This window comes from Populus nigra, chromosome 8 (assembly GCF_951802175.1).
Source record: "Populus nigra chromosome 8, ddPopNigr1.1, whole genome shotgun sequence".
In the NCBI taxonomy this organism is placed as follows: domain Eukaryota; kingdom Viridiplantae; phylum Streptophyta; class Magnoliopsida; order Malpighiales; family Salicaceae; genus Populus; species Populus nigra.
Window position 1 is genome coordinate 15,577,650 of NC_084859.1, and position 25,329 is coordinate 15,602,978.

General features: G+C 30.9%; 2 protein-coding genes and 1 pseudogene across 2 annotated transcripts; 1 reads left to right on the plus strand and 2 right to left on the minus strand.

Moving 5' to 3' along the window:
• The first annotated feature begins 8,974 nt into the window (after positions 1-8,974).
• LOC133702345 (BTB/POZ domain-containing protein POB1-like) lies at positions 8,975-14,683 on the plus strand. Its single transcript, XM_062126670.1, has 8 exons — positions 8,975-9,338; positions 10,118-10,273; positions 10,407-10,528; positions 10,609-10,672; positions 10,901-11,180; positions 11,459-11,924; positions 13,663-13,693; positions 13,734-14,683. Exons 1-8 carry the CDS (start codon positions 9,089-9,091, stop codon positions 14,561-14,563), a joined length of 2,199 nt encoding a protein of 732 aa, XP_061982654.1. The 5' UTR covers positions 8,975-9,088; the 3' UTR covers positions 14,564-14,683.
• A 152-nt stretch (positions 14,684-14,835) lies between these two features.
• LOC133701968 (dynamin-related protein 4C-like) lies at positions 14,836-17,820 on the minus strand (annotated as a pseudogene).
• Positions 17,821-20,096: 2,276 nt separating this feature from the next.
• LOC133701872 (6-phosphogluconate dehydrogenase, decarboxylating 3, chloroplastic-like) lies at positions 20,097-22,115 on the minus strand. The gene has a single exon (XM_062126023.1). The coding sequence runs from the start codon at positions 21,876-21,878 to the stop codon at positions 20,400-20,402; it is 1,479 nt and encodes a 492-aa protein (XP_061982007.1). The 5' UTR covers positions 21,879-22,115; the 3' UTR covers positions 20,097-20,399.
• Between the last annotated feature and the right edge of the window lie 3,214 nt (positions 22,116-25,329).

Here is a 25,329-nt window from a genome sequence, read left to right on the forward strand (position 1 = left end):
TCAATGCAATCATTGACTAGCAACCATTAGTCATCATCGTCTAGCGGCCTTCATAGTGCCACCATTCACACTTGAAGTTTTGGTTTACCTTGTAGTTATTTTGTGTGGAAAATAAAGAGAAAAACACCGGAGATAAAGAAAGGATTTGAGATTATTTTTTTCCAATATATATAAGATTGTACGTATTTGTGAAATAAAAGAGCTTGTTTTAATTCCATGGAGATTTGTATTGATAATTTATGGGTGACTATATTGGTATAAAACCCAATATATTAGAAATAAAATAAACACTTCAATACATATTATTATTTTATTCGAGACTATATGAAGAATAAAAAATTAAACACATATTTTGCAAAACAAATCATTCAGTTGTAAATATTTTTATAAATCTATAAAAAATGAACCATTTCATTATTATATTGAAATTCATACTTGAAATGACATCATCTATCAATTGAGTTTAAAAAAAAAATCATTCAGATGCTTTGATTTCTTGTACAATATTCCTTCAATCTTGTGCATAGAGTCCAAGATAATTAAAAGCTTAGTTATTTCTTAAAAGAAATCAAGGAATAGATAATGAAAACAATAAAAATCATCTAATAAAAGTAAACGATCAAGAATTCTATGTAATTCGTTTTATTTTGTTTCCTTAATTGTTTCTTTCTATTGCTATATAATTAAATTCTTTATGAATTGATTGCATCCATCTATCTATCAATAATATCCTCACCTTATTTATTTATTTTTTATAATATCCTTAAATTTGTTCTCTGCTAATATTGTTTTCGTTTTACCAGAGGGAGCCTTAAACTGTTCATCTAAAACACTTTGTTTCTAGTACTTTTCATTGTGTATTTAATACTTTTTTTATTATCCTTTTTTTTATGACACATCAACTCATGATTTAATGATTTTTTAAAACTTTTTTGTTCAAAATATTTTAAATACTCTTACTTTATTACGAAAACCATTGTTGTGTCTTGTATGGAGTATTTATTTCTTGTTTATTATTGCATCCAAGTGAAAAATCATGGAAGTTTACCTCACAGTGCATGATTATTAGTCCATGATATTTTTTTTTATGGTCTTCACACTTTAGGCTCAATCTAAAATTTATTTCTTAAACAATTAAAGTTAATTATTTTTCATAATTATCATTTTGGTATATAGATCGAGGAGGCTACAATAACAATGAAGGTGGTGTTAGTATAAGTCAAACTAATGAAGATTAAAAATATTACAAGTTTGTAGGACATGTTAAAAAATAATTAAGATAAATATTATTAATTATTTTCTGATTATCAACAAGAGAAAGAAATCTAAGGAGTAGAGCGGTTAAGACAATCAGAAAAATATTTGAATCATCAAAATATTGATTTTTATTCTTTTCTTTTCTTTTCCTACGTTCAAAGAAAACATTCAAATATGAAACATTTTTTTTAAAAAAAGATATGTAGTTATGTACCAACTGATATACAAATTTATTGATTTTTTCCTCTAGCTATTTTGTAATTGGATTAGTAAAAATTGTTTTTAAATGGATCAGAAAACTCAACCAAAATTCGTAATTATAGCCACAAATTGATTTCATGCATCTTTCATTAAAGCCTGAATTTAGATCAATATTAATTATAATAGCCACAAAAGCGATAATTGGGGCTATGTAATTAACTTGGGCAAAAACAACTTTAAAAAAGACACGTGCGCATGCTGCATTGGAATCGGGCTGACACAAGCACAAGGCAGAGACAACCTCTCTTCGTAGACGGGGGAGAGAGAAATAGAAGAATTTACAGTCTCACGGACAACGTCAGCAATTTGAGAGAAACAAGAATCAACGCTATAGCAGCGAAGTCGTCTAACACGGCATTTACTGGACAATTTGAGTTGTCCCATGATATGATCTTATGCTTGTAAAACAGCTGCTTTTTTTTATTATTTTCTTTCCAATTTTTCCCTGTTATCTTTTACAGAAGTATAAGATTGTTTATTTTTGTGTTTTGAAAATATTTTAAATAAAATTTTTCATTTTTCATTTTAAATTAAACTTTTTAAATTGTTTTAATATATTAATATCAAAAATATTTTTTTAAAAAAAACAATAACTAAAAAACTCTCAACAATCCCTTGAATCTCTCCCTTCGTCATGATGCGCTCTTTGCCAGAATCATTCATTCATGCCCACATGCAATGGTACTTGGATGTTTTCATTAATATTCTCTCTTCTGCACCTGGATATGCTTTGGAGCTATCTTTGGACCTCTCTTTCACTTCTCTTTCTTATTTACTGCTTAATTTTCAAGCTCTTTTCACACAATCAGAGTATAAATTAACCTTTCAAAATTTTTGGGCAATTTCTTTTAAAATATTTACTCACATTTTTAGGCAAGAATCTAGATTTACTACTTAAGTTTTATCCGTTCAAAAAAGAAAATAAACTAAATAAGGTTTACGCTTACTATATGGATTTAATCCCCCGATCAAGTAGCTTGATTAGAGAAAGCACTAATGAAATCATGTTTTCTGTGAGAAATTTTAAAGAGCTACTTGAATACGTATTAATAATTATTTTACAAGTGAGATAAATACAGGGAGGAGATATCAAATATATATATATATATATATATATATATATATATGTTTTTTTTTCCATTCATTATCTCTCTTTTCCTTCAAAATATATCCATAAAATAAGTATCATGAATCACTTCAAAATTTTCCATATCATGTTATCTTGATAGAAGATCCTGGTAGAATTGGTTAAGCATTGTTGTTGATTTCCAAGACAATTATGGGAAATGTGAATTATTAGCAGATTATAAAAAGAAGATTTTACTTTCATATGAAATCAAGTCTATGTAAAAAAATCATCTCAGTTCAAAAATTTAAGCTGCTAGGTGAGTTTCAAGAATAGTTTTATATTATTTTCTAACGCACTTCATCAAGTGAAAATCTTTAAATCTTATTAAATTTGCACAAATTTAAATTACCTTAGATTTAATTTTTATTAATTAAAATAAAAATAATAAAATTTAAATTCATAACTAATTGATCAATAAAATTATAATATCATATCAAAAAACTATTTCAATTCAAAAATGATATTTCTTTGATGTTATCCTTATTACAGAAAAAGACATTTCAGCATGTCTCTTCCTCTTGAAATTGCATGTTTACAATGCACCACTAATATTCTTTATAATATTTCAATATTGCTCACGTTCTGGAAAAGCAAAAAAACAGTATTAATGGATGCCATTAAAAGCAACTTTAATTGAGATGACTTAACAAGTCTAATCTTGCAATTGTGGGGGCTTCGTGTTGATACTGATAGCTATATAATTATATCCATGAAATCACTAATGGTACTTTGAAGACGATTATTTATAAGGTGTGAACTTAAAAACTTCGGTATTAGGGCATCATTTAAATTCTTTCTGCCGGAGTCGGTAATAGAAAAGAGTTTCCAAATATAAACAAGTTTATGATTCACAAAAAAGGCGGTCCTTCTTAAATGTTAAAGAACAAGCAGAATTTTCCACTTTGTTTCCTTTCAACTTTCAACTGTACGCATACCGATAGCCATGAGTAAACGAGAGTGATTAACAAGAAAGGAGGAGCTTAGATCATCAAAGGAAAGATCCCCACACGATTAATTGTAACTAGCTGACATTTCAGAGATACTTCTTAATCACTTTAATTATGACGATTAATTAAGAATTATTGAGTTAAATAGAAAACTTTGTATTTGGAACTTGGGGGCTTAACGCGAACTTAATTTTCAAGATAGATCCTTCTTTTTATTGTTCTTTGTTCTTTTCTTGATGACATGTTAAATCAGTATTAAAAAAACATTAATAATTGGATGAATAATTCTCTTCGAATGCCTACTTTTATTCGTAATTATCAGATCTAAGATGCTTTTTAAGATGGCACTATATGTTTTAGGTATTACCCATTTATAATATTCCACCAAAATGTTTCGAAGAGAAAGCATCCAAATGCGAAAGATTTATTTTGTAAAGTTGTTGAGCTGTTGAGTTTCAAAGCTTATACAGGGGAATTAGGTCAAGTTTAGCCTCATGCATCCTTGTTTTATTTTGTTCTCTTGATATTAATTTGGTTGGGGTTGATCGGATTTTTCTTGTCAGAGAATTGGGCAGATGGGTTTCGATGCACATTTTTTTTAAGAATATTTTTACATTTTAGTTTCGATTTAAAACTCTTATTCACTGTACATAACCGTTTACATCAAATAAATGATTAAAAAAAATAAAAACCTTACATGATTTTGTAAAATTAGAATATTTTTGGTTTGACACCTTCTTTTTTTCTGTTAATGTAAGATGTGTTCATACATTTTAAATATTATTAAATAAATAATTATATATCCCTAAAAAGGAAGGTGATACTTTATTTTTCAAGCACAAATCTAAAATTTATAACCTTGCATGGCTAGGGATAGGCTTGAAACTTGTATGGAACTGGTGTATGGCATAATTAAAATGCCAGGAATTTCTAGCTGTTCGAATATCAAATAATTATAATTTATAGCCGGTTAATGCATGCATTACATGCACAAGCTAATTTTGTTTTTGCCTGTATCATCACATATATGCAATACCTTGATCAAATGTGCTGCTTTTCATCATATTGATGGAGAAGGAAATAAAATTGCAGATTATTTCGCAAAACAGTGCACTGATAAGGATACGGAGTTTTTGGCAATGTTGTCAGAAATTTGTTTTAGACCTTTTATTCCAGCCACCCTTTGCTGGCTAGTTTTTATTATTAAGAAAAAAAAATTATTTTTTAAAAAAATCACAATAATAATAGGAGTGGGAGTTTAATATGAAAGAAAAGTTTTTTAACTCATAAATTTTGTAGCATATCAGGACAAAACATTGTGCTAAATGCCAACTAGGAATGTTGACGGTCGATCGAGTTGGAATTGGTCTAAGAAAATCTAACCAAATTAGAATTTTTAATTTCTAGAAATATTGATTTGGATTTAATTGAAAACCGGTTGAAATCAAACAAATTTGGATTGGTTTGGGGTATTTCTTGCTTTGAAAACCATAAATTCCAATGCTTTTAAAATGAGATTTATTTTTTGGGTTTTTAATGGACCTATTTAAGTTTTATTAACAAACTTTTTGTAATGGGCTTTCTAAACCAAACCAGCCCACTCTTTTCAATTTACATTACTTGTGACACTGCAGCCCAATAACTTTAAATGAAATTTTAAAACTTGAACCCCATTTAGCCTTTTCTTGTCTAGAATTTATATATTTATCAAGCTATTAATTTGTCCACCTTTCAATAATTAAAATTCCAAATCCCCAATAATCTCAAGCAAGTATTCAAATTAGAACTCTGTCCTTACTTTTGTTGATTTAAGATTTCAAAAATCAAATTTTCAAAAAGTTGGATTTTATACTTTTCATAACTCTTTGTTAATTCCTTAGATATAAAATTAAATAAAAATTAGTTAAAACATATTTCCCTTCGAAAAATCAAAAGGGTCACATGAGCTAGGACAGAAAGATCAAAAATCATGTGGAAGGCCAAAATTAATTATTAAAAAATAATATGAAGGGGGATTTTCACTCTTCATAGAATGAATCGTGACCCCTTCCAAAAAGAAAATGACATTAATAAATCAAAAGATATGATCTGTATAGCTTGACCCTGTCGTTATCAATCCCAGTATAAATTCACACATAAATCAATATAGCCCCTTGTTTAGTTGTATCAGGAGATGGATGTCTCTCATGGAACGTCTCCTTGTCATATGGAGTTAATTTATTATAAATGGTGTACGCTTTTACATATAACAAAGGATAGATTTAAAAAAAATAAAATTTGAAGTTTGATTTGGTTTTTAATGCTTTAAAAGTGGATTGAAATCATTTTCTAAGTGCCTTGTTATTGTTTTAAGGTATTTTGCTTTAAAGAGGATGAAAAAAGACGAGTTTTTTAGGTTCTATGCCACAATTGTAGCTCTTCAGTAACTATGCCTTGCATTGCTTGGCATGTTCCCCCTCTTTTTATTGCTTTTTAATTTTTTAAAACATTATTTGATCATTTTATTATTTTTTAAAATAATCATTTATTTTTATATTAAAATAAAAAATAAAAATATCTCATCATATTTATTTTTTATTTTTTATCTAAATAAATATCCACAGAATTCCTCTTGATATTATATATTTTACATCGAAATAATAGATCAGGAACACATATATACATGTAATTTTGCTAACAATTTAAATTGGTAATATCATAATAAAGTGTTTAAAATATACTTTACATTAAATATTTTAAATATGTTCTTTATGGTATATTTATGTTTTCTAAGTTTTACATTTCTTCTTAATTATAGTTTGGGGTTTCAAAAAAATAGAAAAAAATATAATTGTTTTTAAAATTTTAGTTATGATTTTCTTATATAACCTGTCATTTCGCTAGCATGTTTATAAAAAATTCTCAATTTCATCTCTATGTTAATAATTTTTCAATTTACCACATGTATTATCTGATTTTGTTAGATTTAATTCAATGTCAATAAAAATAACATGGGAAATAAGAACACACTAAACTCAAAAATTTAAATTGCAATGAGTTTCACCCAGAACCAATAATAATAATAAAAAATATGAGAAAAAGACACTAATACCCCTATTTCAGTAGGTTAATTTTTTTGTTCTTAAAGTCATATATGTAATTTTATTGTATTCTAAATAAAAAGACAACAACACTTATGTTCTACAATGCTAGTTTTTTTCAGGGGTATTTTAGTTTTTTTTATTGTTTATAAATATATTGAATAGACAAAAATATCTCCAAATAAATTCATAATTAATGCATCGTATGAAAAAAAAAATATATAAAAAGCAATTTTTCTTGAGAAGGATAAAAAAATCACTATCATGTAATGGTAAATAGAAAAATATGAGAAATACTTCAGTGTTTTTAACTTCTATTTTAGTTGTTTTGTAATTTTCAAAACGATGTCTCTACATTATTTAATGTGGCATGTTTGTTGCTTAGTTACATTCAAAAGGTTTTTTTTGGTTCACAGATGGCTTGTTGAAGAAACAACTAGGCATTCTCAAGGAAAAAAAACAAGTACGCCCAATATCTAATTTGGTATTACTATTATAAATTTTTATTTAAATTTTAATAATTTGTTATCAATTATTATATATTTCATATGAAAATAATAATATTAATAATAAATTTTTCATGAAAATTGGATACAAATTGTTTTTTATTTTATTTTTAAAGTTATTACATAGATTTTGAACAAGATTAAATCAAAACAGTTTTATTTTTGTGTTTAATAAAAATATCAAAGAAATTTATGAGATCTGAATTTTTTTTTAAATTTTTTTTGATCCCCTTACAAAGTGTGAGTATACAAATTAGTGAGACACTATATAAGTTAAAGACTAGATCATTGGTCTATTTTATATTGTAGATTAGATCAATTTTTTAACATGAAACAAATAACCAGGTATTGTTAATGTTTTTTCTAGTAGAAAAGAAATTTAAATTATGTGAAAAGTAATCTAATATGACCCGATCATCTTGACTTAAAAGCAATCTAAATGACCAGTAAAAATATAGTTTGACTCAAAATAAATATTTAAAATAATTTTTTTATATAAATATTGAGATGACAACACTTTGGATTGATTCGGGTCAATCCGGGTTAACCTTCCAATCCATATGCCGAGTTATAAGATCATGATAACCTCATAAAAAATAAATCAAAATAAATTATAGAACGTAATTTTCAATAATCTCAAGTTTGAAGGATAAAATTAAAAAAATAAATCAATTAAAAAAAACAAAAAAATGACCAAAATCAACTCGGTATAACCTGTTAAACCCGCAACTTGATTCACGAGTAGGGATGACAATTTAATTTGAACATGAGGATACCAACCCAACTTGACCTGAATGTGTAGGAATTTTTTGAACCTGATAGATAATAGATAGGGTATGGATATTATCAAATTCGACCTGAAACTCACCTTGACCTCACCCAAAATATATATTTGTATTATACATATATATATATTTACAAAATATATAGATTTTTTAAAATATAATATGATGTATACATACCTTAATATTGATATAAAATACACACACAAACACACTGCGCGCGCGCACATATATATATTTATCATTTTATCATATATATACTTCAAATATATATATTAACTATATTTATTTTTTATTGATTAATAAATAATAATAGATAATAGATACTCATTGAACACCCAAAACTCGATGGATAGTTTATGAATATCTAAATTTCTTACCCAATGGATAATGAGAAGGGCATGAAATCAAGAAATTCAACTCGTAGGTACTTATTGTCATCTCTAGTCATGGGATCAAGATAACCCAATAAAAAATAAATTGAAACAAATTATGAAACTCAATTTCTAATCAACCTAGTATTGAAAGATGAAATTGATAAATAAAAAAATAGTTTAAAAAAGAATACAAAAAAACTACTTGAATATATCTGTCAAACCCGTGACCCGAGTTATAAGACAGAGATAACCTTATAAAAAACAAACCGAAACAAATCACAAAATCTAATTTTCAATTAACCCAATACTAAAAGATAAAATAAAAATAAAAATTCAATTAGAAAAAAATATAAAAAAAAGTTTAAGTCAACCTATTAAACTCGCGGTTTGGATTATGAGATTAATATAATCTTATAAAAAAAATTAATTTTTTTATAAAACTTAATTCTCTATTAATCTAATATTTTTGAATAAAAAAAAACTAGAAAAAAAATACTAATCCCCTCCTCTTTTGATTTATTTTTTAATAATGTTAATGTTAGTATTTGAGAATTTTATTTTATACTATTTCTTAAAAAATAGAACCGGAAAATACTGTCTATTTTGGTAATTATACATTAGACCTCCGTCTTCACACTCAAAACTAACTTCGTCATTTCCCACACCTTCCTTAACTAACATCAAATCCAAACTAATAAATAAATCCCCAAATTCTAGGTTTCAAAATCTCTAAAAATTCTCTCCTTTCAATGAGATTACCAGGGGCAGACCTCTTCGGTCCTCGAATTGGAATGGACTCGGACTTCTCTCCGGTCGAGTATCGGTCTGACTATGATTTCGGTTTCGCTTTCAATGACAGTAATTTCTCCGATAGGGTCTTAAAGATTGAGATCGTTGCTGATTTGCCAGATGCAAAATCAGTCGGTGATGGTTGTTCTAGCATCACTGAGTGGGCCCGTAACAGAAAGAGAAGAAGAGAGGATATTATGAAAGATAAAGGTCAGTACTTGTTTTTGATTTTTTTCTTTTTGAATTTTTTTATGTGAATTTGAATAATTGGGAGTTATTTGGATTGATGATCTTTGGAAATTAGTATTGCCAAATTTGTAGAATTTTGGTATAATGTGTTAACTGGATTACAAGTAATTTTTTTTTTTTTGCTGATCGGGAACCATTAGTTTTACTTTAATGTGTAATTGTTGGCATTACAAATTGATTTTTTTTTTGAATTTTTATGTGAATTTGAACGTTATGTTTCCACAGTAAGGAAATTTAGGATATAATTGTTGATGGGAATTGTTGGTCTTTAGCGTTTTTAAGTGTCGTTGGATAATTTAGAGTTATCACTTTTTTTTAAAGTAATGGGATTTTGATGTTACCTGAGTGTTTGTTTTTGCTTTACAACTTTTTTTTCAAACTGTTTTTCTCTGAAAAAGCATCAAATTGATGTTCTTTAGGTGTTTTTAGATGATTTTGATGTGCTGATGTCAAAAATAAAAAAAAATTTGAAAAAAAAATATCATTTTGATGCATTTTCAATTGAAAAGTATTTTTAAAAACCTCACTGCACCACAATACGAAACATACTCATAATGTCTTTTATGTATAAACAGTGATGAAGTTGTTGCATTTGGAACTGTCAGTTTACTTTAAAGTTCCAATATTTAGCCATATTGGGTTCTTTGGTTTTCTTTTTTATAATAAAATATTTTTATTATTGTCCATGTTGATATTGGTTTTACTGATTTAGAAACTGGTTTACACTTTGTGGCATTTAGCTGTGGAAGTTGTGGGGCAAAACAAGGACGAACAGGTACTGAATTTTAATATTCCAGACACAGAGAATAGTGTGGCTTATGAAAATCAAGATGTAGAAGCTGTAGTCATGACTGAGGGGTCTCCTACAGATGCTCAATTGGATTTTAATCAACGTGGTATTTTTCTTATTTTATTTTATTTTATTTTATTCTATAATCTTTTCTTTTGTGGTCACTTGCATGTAAACTTTAGCGATTGCCCCGTTAAAACAACATTCTGTTTGTATGATTGGCTGTTTTAATTGTGTAGGTGATGCTGCTGGTCCAAGCAGTGACTCATCCTGGAGCATGGATTGTTCAACAATTCTAAGAGTTAAGTGTATATATATTAGCTCTGCAATATTGGCAGCCAAGAGTCTGTTTTTTCACAAGGTGAGAAGCTGTGCCTTGTTTTTGCTACTTTTATTGACTGAACTTTGTGCCTTATAAACTTCTTATGTTGTTTCTTGTAGTTATTTTTAAATGGGATAAAGGAGTCAGAGCAGCGAGACGTAACTGTACAGATACATGCCTCCGGTAAATACAGTAGCCTTATATTATTTGCTACTTCTGGTTACTACTGCCTGTTGATGGCTATTTGTTTTCTAAAAAAAATAAAATTTATATAGTTTTTCCAGTGTTAGTTCTGCACCTCTACACATTTATGGGCCATCATTGTTGTCATTATTTCTTTATTCCAATGTTAAGTAAATGAAGTTGACTTGACGCTGTTTTCTTCTTTCCCTATTTGCTCTGCTGGAACAGAAGAAGAGGCCTTATTGGACCTCCTCAATTTTATGTACAGTAATACCTTATCGGCAACCCGAGCTACTGCTTTGCTGGATGTGCTCTTGGCTGCTGACAAATTCAAGGTTGCATCATGTATGAGATATTGCAGCAGGTTATTGCGCAGCATTCCAATGACCTGTGAATCTGCTTTGCTCTACTTGGACCTTCCTTCAAGTATTTTGATGGCAGAAGCAGTTCAGCCCCTGACAGATGCAGCAAAGCAGTTTCTTGCTGTAAAATACAAAGAAATATCAAGGTAAGCCTCTTTTATTTGCCGCTCATTTTTCATTGTAATTGATGGCATGCTTGTTATTATTTGAAATTATCCTTGTAATTTAATGCCAATGTTCTGTGATAAAGAATCGATTTTGGCATTGCCTACAAATTTTGCTTAACAAGAAACATTTGAGCTTATTATTTTTAGCTGCTTGCAGCACTAATTTCTCATGGAATATGTGGAAAATACATTTAAGCTTCTTTGTCATTTATGTCCTGAATTATTGAGACATCCTGTTGAGCTTCATTTCTGGTTAGGTTTCAGGAAGAGGTGCTTAAATTGCCTTTGGCTGGTATTGAGGCAGTGCTATCCAGTGATGATCTCCAGGCAGCTTCAGAGGATACTCTTTACGACTTAGTGCTTAAGTGGGCTCGTACTCATTATCCAAAATTGGAGGAGCGAAAAGAAGTTCTTGCCAAACAACTAGTTCGATTAATCCGTTTCCCTTATATGACCTGTCGAAAACTGAAGAAGGTTTTAAATTGCAATGAGTTTCACCCAGAACTTGCATCCAAGGTTGTGCTTGAGGCCTTGTTTTTCAAGGCTGAAACATCACATAGGCAGCGTGCTATTGCAGCAGATGAGCCAAATCGTCGCTTTGTGGAGCGGGCATACAAGTATCGACCGGTCAAGGTGGTTGAGCTTGAACTTCCTTATCAGCAGTGTGTGGTCTACCTGGACTTGAAGCGGGAGGAGTGTGCACAACTATTTCCAACTGGCCGGGTGTACTCACAAGCATTTCACCTGGGTGGACAGGGATTTTTCTTGTCTGCTCACTGCAACATGGACCAACAGGGCACGTACCACTGCTTTGGACTTTTTCTGGGAATGCAAGAAAAAGGTTCAGTGAGCTTTGCTGTCGACTATGAGTTTGCAGCCAGGTCAAAGCAAACTGAGGAGTATGTGAGCAAGTACAAAGGAAACTACACTTTCACAGGTGGGAAGGCAGTTGGGTATCGAAACCTGTTTGGTGTACACTGGCAAGCATTCATAGAAGATGACAGCAATAATTTTATTAATGGCATCCTCCATCTCAGGGCTGAGCTTACCATAAGGCAATAAGTTTTTATCTCCAAGACATGGCTTTTTGGAGGCTCAGGTTGATTTTGGGTTTTCCAGGCTGCTGTTATTTGATATATTCATTCCAGTCATGCCACGTTGTGATGGTGAAAGTAATATGTCAACATTCGAAGAATGTATTTTGACCTCGCTAGATGAATTGTAGTTACTGATCGAGCAATTATTTATTTATTTTTTTCATGCTCATTTCCTTTCTGCTGAGGGGAGGAAAAACGGGGGAGGAGGGGGGGATGTTAGAGCTTAGATCATATTGACTTGAATACTTTTGTTGGTGACCCAGATGCATTTTAGCTCATGATTTTAGCAGGAAATTTTCAAATATTCAGGGTGAGGAAGGAGTCGTATATATTTTGTTGTTTTTCATTCGAGTGGAAACAACATAGCAATCAAGCTAATCTTCTGTGATGATCATGAAGATCTTTTGTGAGTGTATATTTAATATATCTATGCAGTTACATATAGGACTTGCTTTAGCTACTTCGGCATTTGGCACCCATCTAGAATTTCTATGTCAATGCCGTGTAAAAGAAGAACAAAGACGCTGCTTTGCCGTCAGCCATCATTAAACAGAACCCCGAAATTCAAAGGTACCCGGCTGTAATAAGCTTGACCCCTCCAGTTCATGTAAAAAGAAAAAAGTCCTGCTTTTTCTCACTTATGGAGCATGACACGTTTAAATTGGGACAACTAGGTCGCTATAATTGCTTTATTAATCAATTACAGGGCGGGCTTTTGCATCAAATTCCACATGCCAAGTTGCTTCCACAGTTGGGAGAGCAATCAGGGTATGCTTTTATAGCTAATACAAATCCGCGTGTTACTCTCTTTTATTTTTTTTATCCACCAGAAAATGATTAGTCTAACATAAAAAGCAATTTCTCAAAGCAACGAGGTATGATCGATGCAGCTTTTGCATATCAAGATTAAAGCCTTCTTTTGCTGGAGTTTCTGACGATTCATCCGCACCTCAATTCACGTATTTATAAAAATATCAATGCCAAACGCCTTCTTACTCTCTCGAATCTCTGCTTCGATTTTAACATTTGACTGATAAAACACAGGAACAAACCTACTTCTCTCTTGTTTCATGCCTCCAAGGGTGACACCACATGAGCTAAATTGTAGAAAACATACTCACCTCAACATATTGGATTGCAGTGGCTTGAAGTCAAACTAAATTGACTTTTTAGACCTTCCTACAGGGTCCCGCTATAAGCGTGCTTTGAAAAGGCATCATGATTCAAGAAAACACTAATTAAGTTTCCAAGAGTTTATGTGGCAATTATTATAGAGTATAGACCCTTCTTCATGCCTCTGATCTCTGGTGTTAATCTGACCCTTTTTCTGATTATATTAAAAAACATTGCTGTTTACAACCAAGATCCAACATGAGCTTGAACATCATCTGGTTAGTTCTCAGCTTGTGTTTTTCACCATTTGTGCACAGCTCAGACAACTTTACTACTGATACTTTGGATGCATTTCTTCAAAATTCTGCTTTTAAATCCTTGGTTCGCCAGTGGCCTCACACTGGTGCTTTATACAAGGGTCTGATTCCTGTGAATCTATCAGGTATGGAAGTCTCAATAGTACGAATCAGAAGCCGGACACTATGGAAAATTGGTGCTAATTTTAGCAACTTTCAGATTCCATCCAGAACCATGACATCGCCACATGTGAAGAGGCTGGCTATAGTCTATCAAGACTTGGGCAACTGGTCTTCTTACTACTACAGTGCTCCAGGTTACTCAATGATCACTCCTGTTGTTGGTTTCATGGTTTTCAATGCATCAAACGCAAGGCCCGAAAGCACTGAGAAGATTAGTCTTGATACAAGGGGAAAGGCTATAGTAATTCGTTTCGCCAACTCAACGATTCCTGAGAGCATGATAGTCTTTGGAGCAAAATGTGTAACATTTAGTGCTAGTGGGAAATTTCACCTTAGTGAAATCAACCAGCTTAATGAATGTCATTCTCAAGATCAAGGCCACTTCTCCATTGTGGTTCCACTACAGAGGAAAGGAAGAGATAAGAGGAAGCATAGTCTGTGGTATTTATGGGTGATAGAGTTTGTGCTTGGATTCAGTGTAGTGGCTTTTCTAGGATACTTTGGGATAGTGTCTCTGAAACTCTTGAAAACGAAGACGATTCAAGCAATGGAAAGACAAGCTGATGAAGATTTGGTTCTTGATACTATTTGGGTTGGCACTAGTAAAATGCCTTCTGCAACAGTAACAAGAACTCAGCCAAACCTTGACAATGGAGGTTTTTTAGAGTCCTAGAGTATAGACCTTTTCCTTTGATCCTTGCTTAAATCCTCTTCTTTGTTCAACTCTTCTCTTTTCCCTAGTATTTCTTTTTCGGAAAGCCTGAGGTATAAAATGTTTTTTTATTTTTTAAGATTTCTGAATCTGTTGAACGATGAATATATTCATATTCGGCAAAGAAAAATGGACAGTGTTTTGAGCACGTGAATTAGAGGTTACTATATATTCAAGTTATGTGCCATCACGAACACACTGCAATTAATACTTGCACTCGGATTTGAAAGCTGTTGTTGAACAAGAAGATCCTTTATTCGAAACAAACTACTTCATTGTACGTAGCGGATTGCAAGCAGTACATAACATACTAACAACAAACTGACAGCTAGCCACCGAAGGCAGAAATGTTGTCCATAATATTGGACAGGACATCCTTAGCGTTCCTCACCAACTTTATACAAAGCCTACCGCGTTTAGCTGCTACAGAAGGAGCCTCCTCTAACACCTTTTCAATCTTTCCACCATTAGGATCTGACGAAGTCGGAGATAACTTCAAAGGATTATGAGCCTTTCCATAGCTGTTTGATGGGCTTAGGAGATCGGGTCATTGAAAGTGGCTGCTAAACTTGAGCCTCACGAACACCTGCAAAACAAGCTTTCTATTATGAGGTTGTACTGTTCAGGAAAGCAGCTTTGGCATAAAGTGTTTTAACACCATTTTGTGTAATGTATTAAATGGAGAATTGCCTGAAACACAAAAAGGAAGTAGGGCCTAACCTGAATAGCTCATGCATGCCCTAGCCCGAACCCGTCATTCAATAGTTGGGTTTGGGTTTGAGCCCTCTAACGTGGAATTGGGTCTGGCCTTTTAAGCCCACACCATCAGGACCCATCACTTCATAAACAATCTTGCTTTTCAATTCTTTGTTGACTAGATTTCAAACGCTAAGCTGCAAACGAAAAGCCGCAATCAACTAGCCTCCTCAATACAATCTTCCAGTTAGCAGTCATCAAATGCCTGAGATACTCTCAGATTATTTGACCTCAACCCCTCCAAAACCTTCAATCTGTATTTTTGAAGATTCATTTTTCGGAACATTATAAATGAATGCCTTCTGTTTGGCCACCAGCTTGTTCCACTCGTCCAGGTATTCAGGATTGCAAGTGTAATCTGTCAGCTTCTCCATTTGAACAATCTTTAAAACCAAGTCAGTGGACTGCTCTCTCATTTTCACCATTAGACTCTGACTTCCCCATTTAGTGGTTATCAGAAGCTGGTGATAGTTCAGTGTGGTGTACCAAAATAGACAGAACCACGGCAGGACGGGGAAGTAAATTTAGAAGTTCGATCGCTTTGGCTTCATCCGAAGCATGAATTTCGTCCATCCGGATGTTTCTAGCATGGTTATTTCCTGGGAAGTTGAGGAGTTTACTGGAGTATTGGTTGAACATTTCAATCAGGATACTCACCATATTCACGTATCACCAGAGTTTTCCTCAGCGACTCTTTGATCCATAACTTCCATGAAAGCAGTCACGGATTCAGTACTTGACGTCATAGCCTTGGATATCCTGTTCAAACCAGTCACATTTCCATTCAACTTCTCGCAAATTTTCTAACAATCTCCAGCCAGCATCTAGCCATTATAGTAGCTTGAATCTGCATCAATTTTTGAGCCAAAACAGGAATACCAGCAATGGACTTGTCGATCATGGAAAGAAGTGGATGAATTGCAAACATTTTTTCTTCTTCCATCCCCGTCATCCTCACAAGACTCATCACCAGTATGATTTCTCACAGAGACATAACCAAGGCCTATGTTCACGTCATCTTTATGTGCCTTTGCAACCACAGCTATAGTCCACTGCCCGGTCTTGTCCACTTGCCGTGACACCCTAATGAATTCAAATGTGGTGAAAGCAACACTCGCGTACAAAATATTAAGGATGATACTCTCTTCAGGTCGTATCCCGCTAGATGTTGCCAGGCTGCCGTGAACAGGCACTCTAGTGATTCCAGAAAGATCAGCCATTGTTAGATCAGGAAAACCATTTTTCATTACCACCAAAGTTAATGGAGCATTTGAAATGCCCTTACCACTGCCTGAAATCTCCTCAGTTGCAATATTTGTGGCATCTGCAATGTGGACTTCATCATCTGTCTGACATGTTTTGCTATTAAACTCCAAGAACATCTCTGGTATGAGAGATGGATGATGTTGCAGCCTCATAACGAGGGGCAATCTAGTGCATATTCCCTGGCCGCGAGGAAGGCTATAATACCAGCAAGTGATTCAAGAGCACTAGATTTTCCGGAAGATTGATCACCGACAACGACAATGGTGGGGATTAGTATCGCTTCTTTCATCACTATGAGGTGACTCCATCAGGATTGCTCGAATACAATAACTGAAAACACTAAAAATTAAAATTTAGTGTGAGGATGTTTAATTTATCATATTAGCATTAAAAACATAAAAAATATTCAAGAAAAGTCTAGAGTTCATGCAATTTTAAAACTATAAACATGCAAAATAAAAACTAACGACAAATATCTTTTCACCTCAAATATAATAATAAAATTATAGTATGCATACTAAACATATATTTAAACTTGTAATTGATGTTAATTTAAAGTTTCAGTATGTATTCTACTAATAAAAATATCTATATTTAAATTAAAATAAAAAATAATATTTATTTATTGAAACACTTTAAAGTTAGGAAATTTTTATTATTGTATTCAATGATGAACCTGCTCTTAAATTTTTTTTGCTCTTTACTTGTACAATTAGGATGTTTATAATATATTGCATAACATTTCAATAACACCCTCTTAGTTTAGATATATTTTTAAATAAGATATTTGAACCAAAGTAAAATAATTCAGTTATCTCTAAACAAAGTTAACCTAAGCTCTAGATTTGAGAGGAAACACAAAGTATATATAAAAAGAGAAGGAATACACTAAAATGAAATGAGAAAAGGTGTATAAAAATTTGAAGAAAAAAAACTTGTAGAAAACTCTTGCTTCATCCCCCTTTTATAGTAACTTTTGGAAGCAAAACGGTTAAAGAATTAATTCTTGTAATAATCAGAATTAATTCTAAATAAAGTTTTCGAATTAAAGTAAAAGAACTTAATTATCTCTCAACAAAGTAAACTTAAACTTTACATTTGAAAGGAAACACAAAGTATAAAAAGAGAATGATTACACTAAAATAAGGTAAGAATGAGTGAATAAAAATTTGGAAAAAACTCTTGCTTCACCCCATTTTTATAGTGACTTTTGGAAGCTAAATTATTAAAAAGTTAATTCTTGTAATAATCAAAATTAATTCTTATTATTATCAACATTTGATTAGTCACTAAAACTCAAGAATTAAATCTAAATATAGTAATCGTAAATCTAAATTTTTTACCTAAAAAAACTATTCAAATTTGTAGAAAATATTTATGGAAAAGACTATTAACATTCATGATCCAGAGTAAACAAAACAATGAGCTAGAAGAAATAATTCTTCATGGACAAGGTTTAAGTTCAAATTTCAGTTGACAAAAAATAATTTTGTCATAAAATATTATTTTACAATAAACCCAAACTTAAAACCCGAGTACAAGCGGATGTGTGTGTGGGGGTTTAAACTCAAAATCTGCCTTGTTTAAGATCTTTCTCCTTTAAAAGCTTGAGTGCTTTTTAGGCTCAATTTAATTTTTTTACTTTTTACTTTATAAATATAAAGAAAGCTTTTTTTTAGGTACGATAAAGTTTTTTTAGTATGCAAACCAAGAATTCTTTAAGATTAATTTCTCATTCATCTAAAATTTATTTAAATCATATTTATGTTCAACGTTAAAGAACTTATATTAGAGATTAAATTTCTATAAAATTTTAATCCAAAATATGCCAACCAATGATTTTTTTTTCAGAGCAAAAAAATAATATATAGACATTGTTAATGTATTTTCTAACATTAAGATTTTGTATTTTAATTATGAACTTAGAAAGTTAATGTTTGCATTTAATAAAATAAATCTAGAATTACATAGGCAAATAGATATTCAATAAAGTTATTAATGGCAATTAAGAACAAAGTCAAGAAGTTGGGTGATAAATGTGAATTAAGATATCTTAGTTGCAGGTATGTTTTCAATTTTTTTTTCTCAATACGATAATAATAAAAATTTGAGAGAAAAGTAATAATTTAAATGTTATTAAAATAAAATAATTTTATAGTATAATTCATTATTATTTTTAATAAAAAATATAAATTTTTGAGTTATTTTGCTCACTCAATAAAAACTAAAAACAATCAGAATATATATATATATATATATATTGAATAATTTTAAATCAGGAAAAAAAAGTATTTATTTAATTAAAACTCATTCATATTGAATAATCATTATATATATTTTGGTTAACTTTTATATAATATATATTCAAAAACTAATTAAATAAAAGTTAACCAAATAATTAGTTTTTGAAAACTACTTATCAGAATCATAAAAGTAAATTTTAATTAAAAAAAAAACTATTTTGACAATCATGATGCAATTGTATTAGAAATAAAAAGAATAATATAATGCTCAGACGTTATTATAGAAAACTTCTCAGAATCAATTTTTTTTTATTAATTATACAAAAAAAGACATTCATAGGAAATAAAATGAATAAAATAATGGATAATTTTTTTTTCATCAAAGCCTTTTTTTAATTCATGTATTTCTTTTTGCTTTTTTACAAAATTATTTTTATAAGAAGCATAAATAATTTTTCTATTCGTTCTGTAAATTGTAATCCTTAACATATTTATGAACTATAAATATATGTTGAATTCGCAACAAGTATTTAATAAATAATTAATATGAAATAAATCTATTTATATTTTTTTTAAATACCTATATTTTATATCATTTTAAATAAATATAAGGATTATTGTAACAAAAAAGATCTATAATAAAAATAATTTCTAAATTAAAGACAAAATAATCAGAAGTTAATTCAATTCATTTTCGTATAATTTAATATAACAATTGTAATACATCATCAAATAAATTCAAATTTAAAGATTTCGACAGTAATTGAATGTGTTAGCAAAATGACGAGATGATCCCTAACCACTAAGCTCCAAGCCCAATAATCTGCCAGCTATTGCCAAAAACAAAGCTTCTGGTGAATCATGCAGAAGTTGAGCATCATGTTAAGTTCATAGCAGATGATGCATGAAAACTAAAGATTTCCATGGAAAAGGTTTGGAATAAACACAAACTAAAAAGCAACCGATGATAAACTGCCACAAACACCTTAAAGTCTGAATAGAGTGCATTCCCTTCTCTCTTAACAGAGCATTCAAGATCAAAAAATCAGCAAATCATCAATTGTTCATTGAATATAAGCAAATCAACAGCAAACTTGAACTGAAGATGAAGTTAAACATCCCCGCCAACAACCATGCTTTCACACTGCAACCAACCTTGTAGCATTGATTTTCATGAACATGTACGACGCATTCAAAGTTCAAACAGGCTTATTACTGGAACAAGGAACTTTCATAAAGCATGAGAACTAAGAAGTTTCATATCGAATAGCCTCGCAGGAGTTGAAAACATTATTCAGCAGCAAATAAGCAAAATCTATAAAGCAGAGCTGAACTGTATCCTATCTACAGAAAATAAAAGAACAAACTTGCTGTACTCAAGAGGCATGCGTTTCTTATTAACAGTAAATTCTGTGAGGCTAACCAATAACAGCAATGAATCCTCTCAAGGAAACAGACAACTACAGCTCAAAGAGAAACATTACCAACAGCCAATTGAAACAAACAAACAGCCGATCAACCCATGAACATGCTTAACTGAAAGCACTAGCACTGCTCTTGCGAGCAAGTTTTGTCCACTCAGTATGAAATGCCCCTGGACGATCAGTCCTCTCATAAGTATGGGCCCCAAACAAGTCTCTCTGTGCCTGAACAAGATTTGCTGGTAGCCTAGCACGCCTATAAGTATCAAAATAAGCAAGACTGGCACACATTCCCGGAGTGCTAATTCCAGCTGAAATCGCCAACCCCACAACTCTCCTCCAAGCCGCCTGCCTCTGCACCATCTCCCTGGCAAACTCCGGGTCGACAACTAAACTTGCCAAGTTAGGATTCCTCTGGTAAGCCTTTTTAATCCTATCCAAAAACACAGCCCTAATAATGCACCCACCTTTCCAAATCCTAGCTAGCTCACCAAAATCCAAATCCCAACCTTTCTCAACACTCTTAGCCCTCAACAAGTTCATCCCTTGAGCATAACTACAAATCTTGGATGCATACAATGCTTTCCTCACATCATCAATCAACCTCTTCTTATCAACCCCACTCTTAACACTCCCCACTTCCTCCTCCAACCCAGCTTCCTTCAAAATCTCCGCCGCACTCTCCCTCTCCTCTTTCAAACCACTCAAATATCTACAATCCAACGAAGCAGCAATCGTCGGTGCAGCAACAGACAATTCAGCAGCTTGCTGAACAGTCCATTTCCCTGTCCCTTTCATTCCAGTCTTATCCAATATCTTATCAACCAAATCCCCATCAACCAAATTATCCTTGACCTTAAAAATATCACTCGTAATCTCAATCAAGAAACTCTCCAACTCCCCTCTATTCCACTCCCCAAAAATCTCCGCCAGTTCGCTATTCGAAAGCCCACCAACATTCTTCAAAACATCATAAGCTTCCGATATCAACTGCATATCTCCATACTCAATCCCATTATGAACCATTTTAACAAAATTTCCAGAACCCCCTTCGCCAATATAAGTAACACAAGGACCATCATCAACTTGAGCAGCAACACTCTTCAAGACAGACTCAATATTCTTATACGCCTCAAAAGAACCACCAGGCATCAACGAAGGCCCGTGTCTTGCACCTTCTTCGCCACCGGAAACCCCCATGCCCAAATAAAGAATCCCTTTATCTGCCACCTGTTGAATTCTCCTCTCAGTATTCTGGTACCACTCATTCCCACCATCGATGATAGTGTCACCAGGCTCCATAAACTCGGTCAGAGCAGAGATCGTTTGGTCAACTGGGTTTCCAGCTTTGACCAAGATGATGATGGATCTAGGTTTTTGGATTGAGAGAACAAAATCACGAGGAGAGTAGTGACCAGTTAGGGAGAATGGGCCTTCGGATTGAGCACGGAGAAGAGTTTCGTCGACTTTGGAAGTTGTTCGGTTATAGACTGAGATTGGAAAACCTTTTTCGGCAATGTTTAGGGCTAAGTTTTGACCCATCACGGCTAGACCTGCTAGGCCTATGCGTGAAAGAGTAGAGGCGTCCATGGTAGACAGAGAGTAAAGAGGCGAATGAAAGAAAGGGGGTTGGTGAATGCGGGGGTGAAGGGAGATATTTTCTTTCTTAAAGAAGGGGAAATGTGACGGACTCGTCGGGATACTGAAAGGTTAAGAGGCTCATGTGACAGGCAGAGGGTTTCGTGACTGTCGATGATTCCTAGGGGGCTGCTGCTCCTGGATGGATGGATGGGTTGGTGGGCGGTTTGGTGTGCTCTGAACGGTGTCATTTTGGGGGTAGTTAGAAAGATATATCGGTTTTTTATGGTTTTTTTTTCAGGGGTGGAACCTTCTAAGTTTAAAGGTGGTTTTTTTTATTATTAAAAAAGCAGGTAAGTAAAAAAAATACATAAAATAATACAGCACAAAACTTAATTTTGATAGTACTAGCATTGATTTGCCGCGAGTTCGGTTTTTTTATTATTATTAAAAATGATGTTTATGTAGATAAAAAAAAAACACATGAAAAACTGACAATCTTGTAATGTTGATATTCAGAGATAATTTGAGATATGCTCTCAAACTCATTATTTAAATCATGATATTCAAAAAATTCGATAAAAAAAATAAAAAGGATTATAAAAGCCCCTTTTAAAAAAAATACCTGTGTTAACTTTTTAAATTCGTGACCTGAGTCATTAAATTTGAAGCATCCAATTTGAAAAAATCATGAAGTTCAATTCTCAATCAATCAAATATTGAATGATAAAATTAAAAAATAAATTTCAATTATGTGAAAGGATTAAAAAATATAAAAATTAAAAGAATAAGGATCAAAATTAAAATATAAAATAAATTTTATATTTATATCAAGGGTGAGATTGAAAAAAATCAATTTAGTAAAAAGATAAAAAAAAATAAAAAGAATGAGGATCAAAATTGGCATAAAAAATAAAAAGAATGTTGTAATTAAAGGGTGAAATTGAAAAAGAATAATAACTTTTACAAAAGAGTCAAGAAATAAATTAGAAATCAAAACAATGAGGATCAAATTGAAAAATATAACACTATCAATTTGAATTGAATGATGAAATCGAAACCATTAAAAGTTTTACAAAATGACCAGGAAAAAAAATTATAATCCAAAGAATGAGGACCACATTGGAGAATATAATATTTAATAAATTGAGATTGAATAATGAAATTGAAAACAAATAAAACTTATATAAAAAAAAGATAAGATCAAAAATTAAAAATAAAAATAAAAAAAATAAAGTTGAATTACCAACAACTAAGAAGGGTCAACCTGTAATTTTTTGGGAGGAGAGAGAGAAGAAAAAAAAAAATCCACTAGTAGCAAACTAAACAACTAACAGTTACACGCATGGCACCAACAGGAAAAGTACATGAAAGTTCTTTTAATGACACGATGGAAGGGTATTTTTAGGCATTGCGAGGGACCGCCCGAATTGTCCAAAAGGCACTGGAGCCTTCAATGCACCATTGAGTGTTGTACACGCGCGCCCACCTTTTTTTATTTAACCAAATACATAATTGTCTTTGAACTAATTTTATAATTATAAAAAAATTCATTATTAAAAGTAAAAAACACACGTCGACCTCAAGCTTAAATTTTTTTGATTTAAAAGATATTTTGTAGTTTCACTATGTATTTTAATTGTTTATTATTTTTATATTTATGTAAATATCAAAATGCCTTTTAGCTTAAATTATAATAGTTAAAAAACTACTATGAAAACATAAAAATACCTTTTAATGTCAAGTTTAATATTTTTTTTAATGATATTGAAGTTATTTCACTAAACAATTAAAATGAGAATAATTATTTTCCTCACTCTATTTAATAATAACAAACAGATCATTATAAAAATCCCATTACATTATACCAATAAATGATGGCAGTAGATCTAGAGCTCCAGCACTATAAGTTTTAGTTATTTTAGTAGGTGATTTACTAAAAACAAATAAGGCAGAAGGAATTTTAAAATTATAATAGTGAAATATATTTTGAAACAATATAAAGACTTTGGGACTTTTTAGCGTGCTACTTAAAAAAAAAAACTCATTTTGAAATATATTTTCCATTTTAAAATGATATCAAAGAATTAAATATATAAAAAATAAATTATAAGTTGTTTTAGTTTTGAAATTATGCATTACCCTTACTAGCTTTCCAAGTCAGCTTTGAAAAACTATAAGCTTGTTTATTTGGTAAAGACAATTTCCATCCAATCAGACGCTTATTCGATGGATAAGTGGTATTGGGGCGAGTTTTCACTCAATTTAATTATAATTATGGTCATATTATTTTACCTGCTTTTATATTCAATAAGATATTATATAAACATTTTATATTTATAGTTATAGTTATAGTTATAGTTATAGTACACACACTTCACTGTTAACTGTTTCAATATAAAAGACAGCTTCACGAAGAAAAGCGGTTAGAAGTTGCGTTTTATAGTTATAGAAAATATTTAAAAGTGTTTTTTTACTTAAAATAAAATATTTTTTATTTTTTAAAATTATTTTAATATTAACACATCAAAAAAATTATTTTTAGATAAAAAAATTTAAATTTTTTAATAATATTATTTCAACCATGTTTTCAAATAGCCATGTATCCACACCCTATTCCTTAAAAAAAAACAAAGCAACAAATAAGTAGTGATAAATTAGCAAACTTATATTTGGATTAAAAATTAATTTTTAATAAAAAAAGGAAAGTGTGAGCATTGTGGCTTGTTTATTAGATTGAAAAACTTTGATGGATGTGTTTAATTAAATAAATTAAAAAATTATATAAGTAAATAAATATTAGAAAGAAATGTTGATATAACTCAAAGATTAAATTGAAAAGTTAAGAAATAAATACAGATTAAATTATATAATCTTGTGTCATGAGGAATTATTTAATTTTATTTATTTAATTAGATGTCAATAATTTCTTATAAAAAACTAATAATTTAAATTATATTGAAATAAGTACAGATTAAATTATATAATCTTGTGTCATGAGGAATTATTTAATTATATGCCAATAATTTCTTATAAAAAACTAATTATTTAAATTATAATTTAAATAGGATAAAAAAATCAAAGCATATCAAACTAATATATTTGAAATATTATGCAACTAAAAAATATAAAAAAAGATGAACCACTATTTAAAAACAAAACTAATTCAATTTGTTTTTTTGAATAAAAAAATGATGGTATAAATTAATATTTAAATAGAAACAATTAATAAAAAGAGATAAAAATAAAAATAAAACAAAAAAGACTAGACATTCACACCAAGCCTTAATAAAAAGCCCAGAGCCACACCCGTGCTAGGAAGCCCAAGCTCATGTATTTTTTTATTTGTTTCTCAAGAGTGGAGTGAACGACATGTGATTTGTTTTTTTTCTACTACAAGCAACTTGTTATCAACTTGCTAGTATGATATAAAAAAAAGAATTAAGATTTTAAACTTTAAAAA

Excerpts from the sequence above, each read along its gene's own strand:
- LOC133702345 (XM_062126670.1), top strand. The coding sequence starts at position 9,089 with ATGAGATTACCAGGGGCAGACCTCTTCGGTCCTCGAATTGGAATGGAC. Across the intron at positions 10,274-10,406 it reads ATTGGATTTTAATCAACGTG|GTGATGCTGCTGGTCCAAGC; the intron begins GTATTTTTCTTA and ends TTAATTGTGTAG. Across the intron at positions 13,694-13,733 it reads GCTTGAACATCATCTGGTTA|ACAACTTTACTACTGATACT; the intron begins GTTCTCAGCTTG and ends TGCACAGCTCAG.
- LOC133701872 (XM_062126023.1), bottom strand. The coding sequence starts at position 21,878 with ATGGACGCCTCTACTCTTTCACGCATAGGCCTAGCAGGTCTAGCCGTG.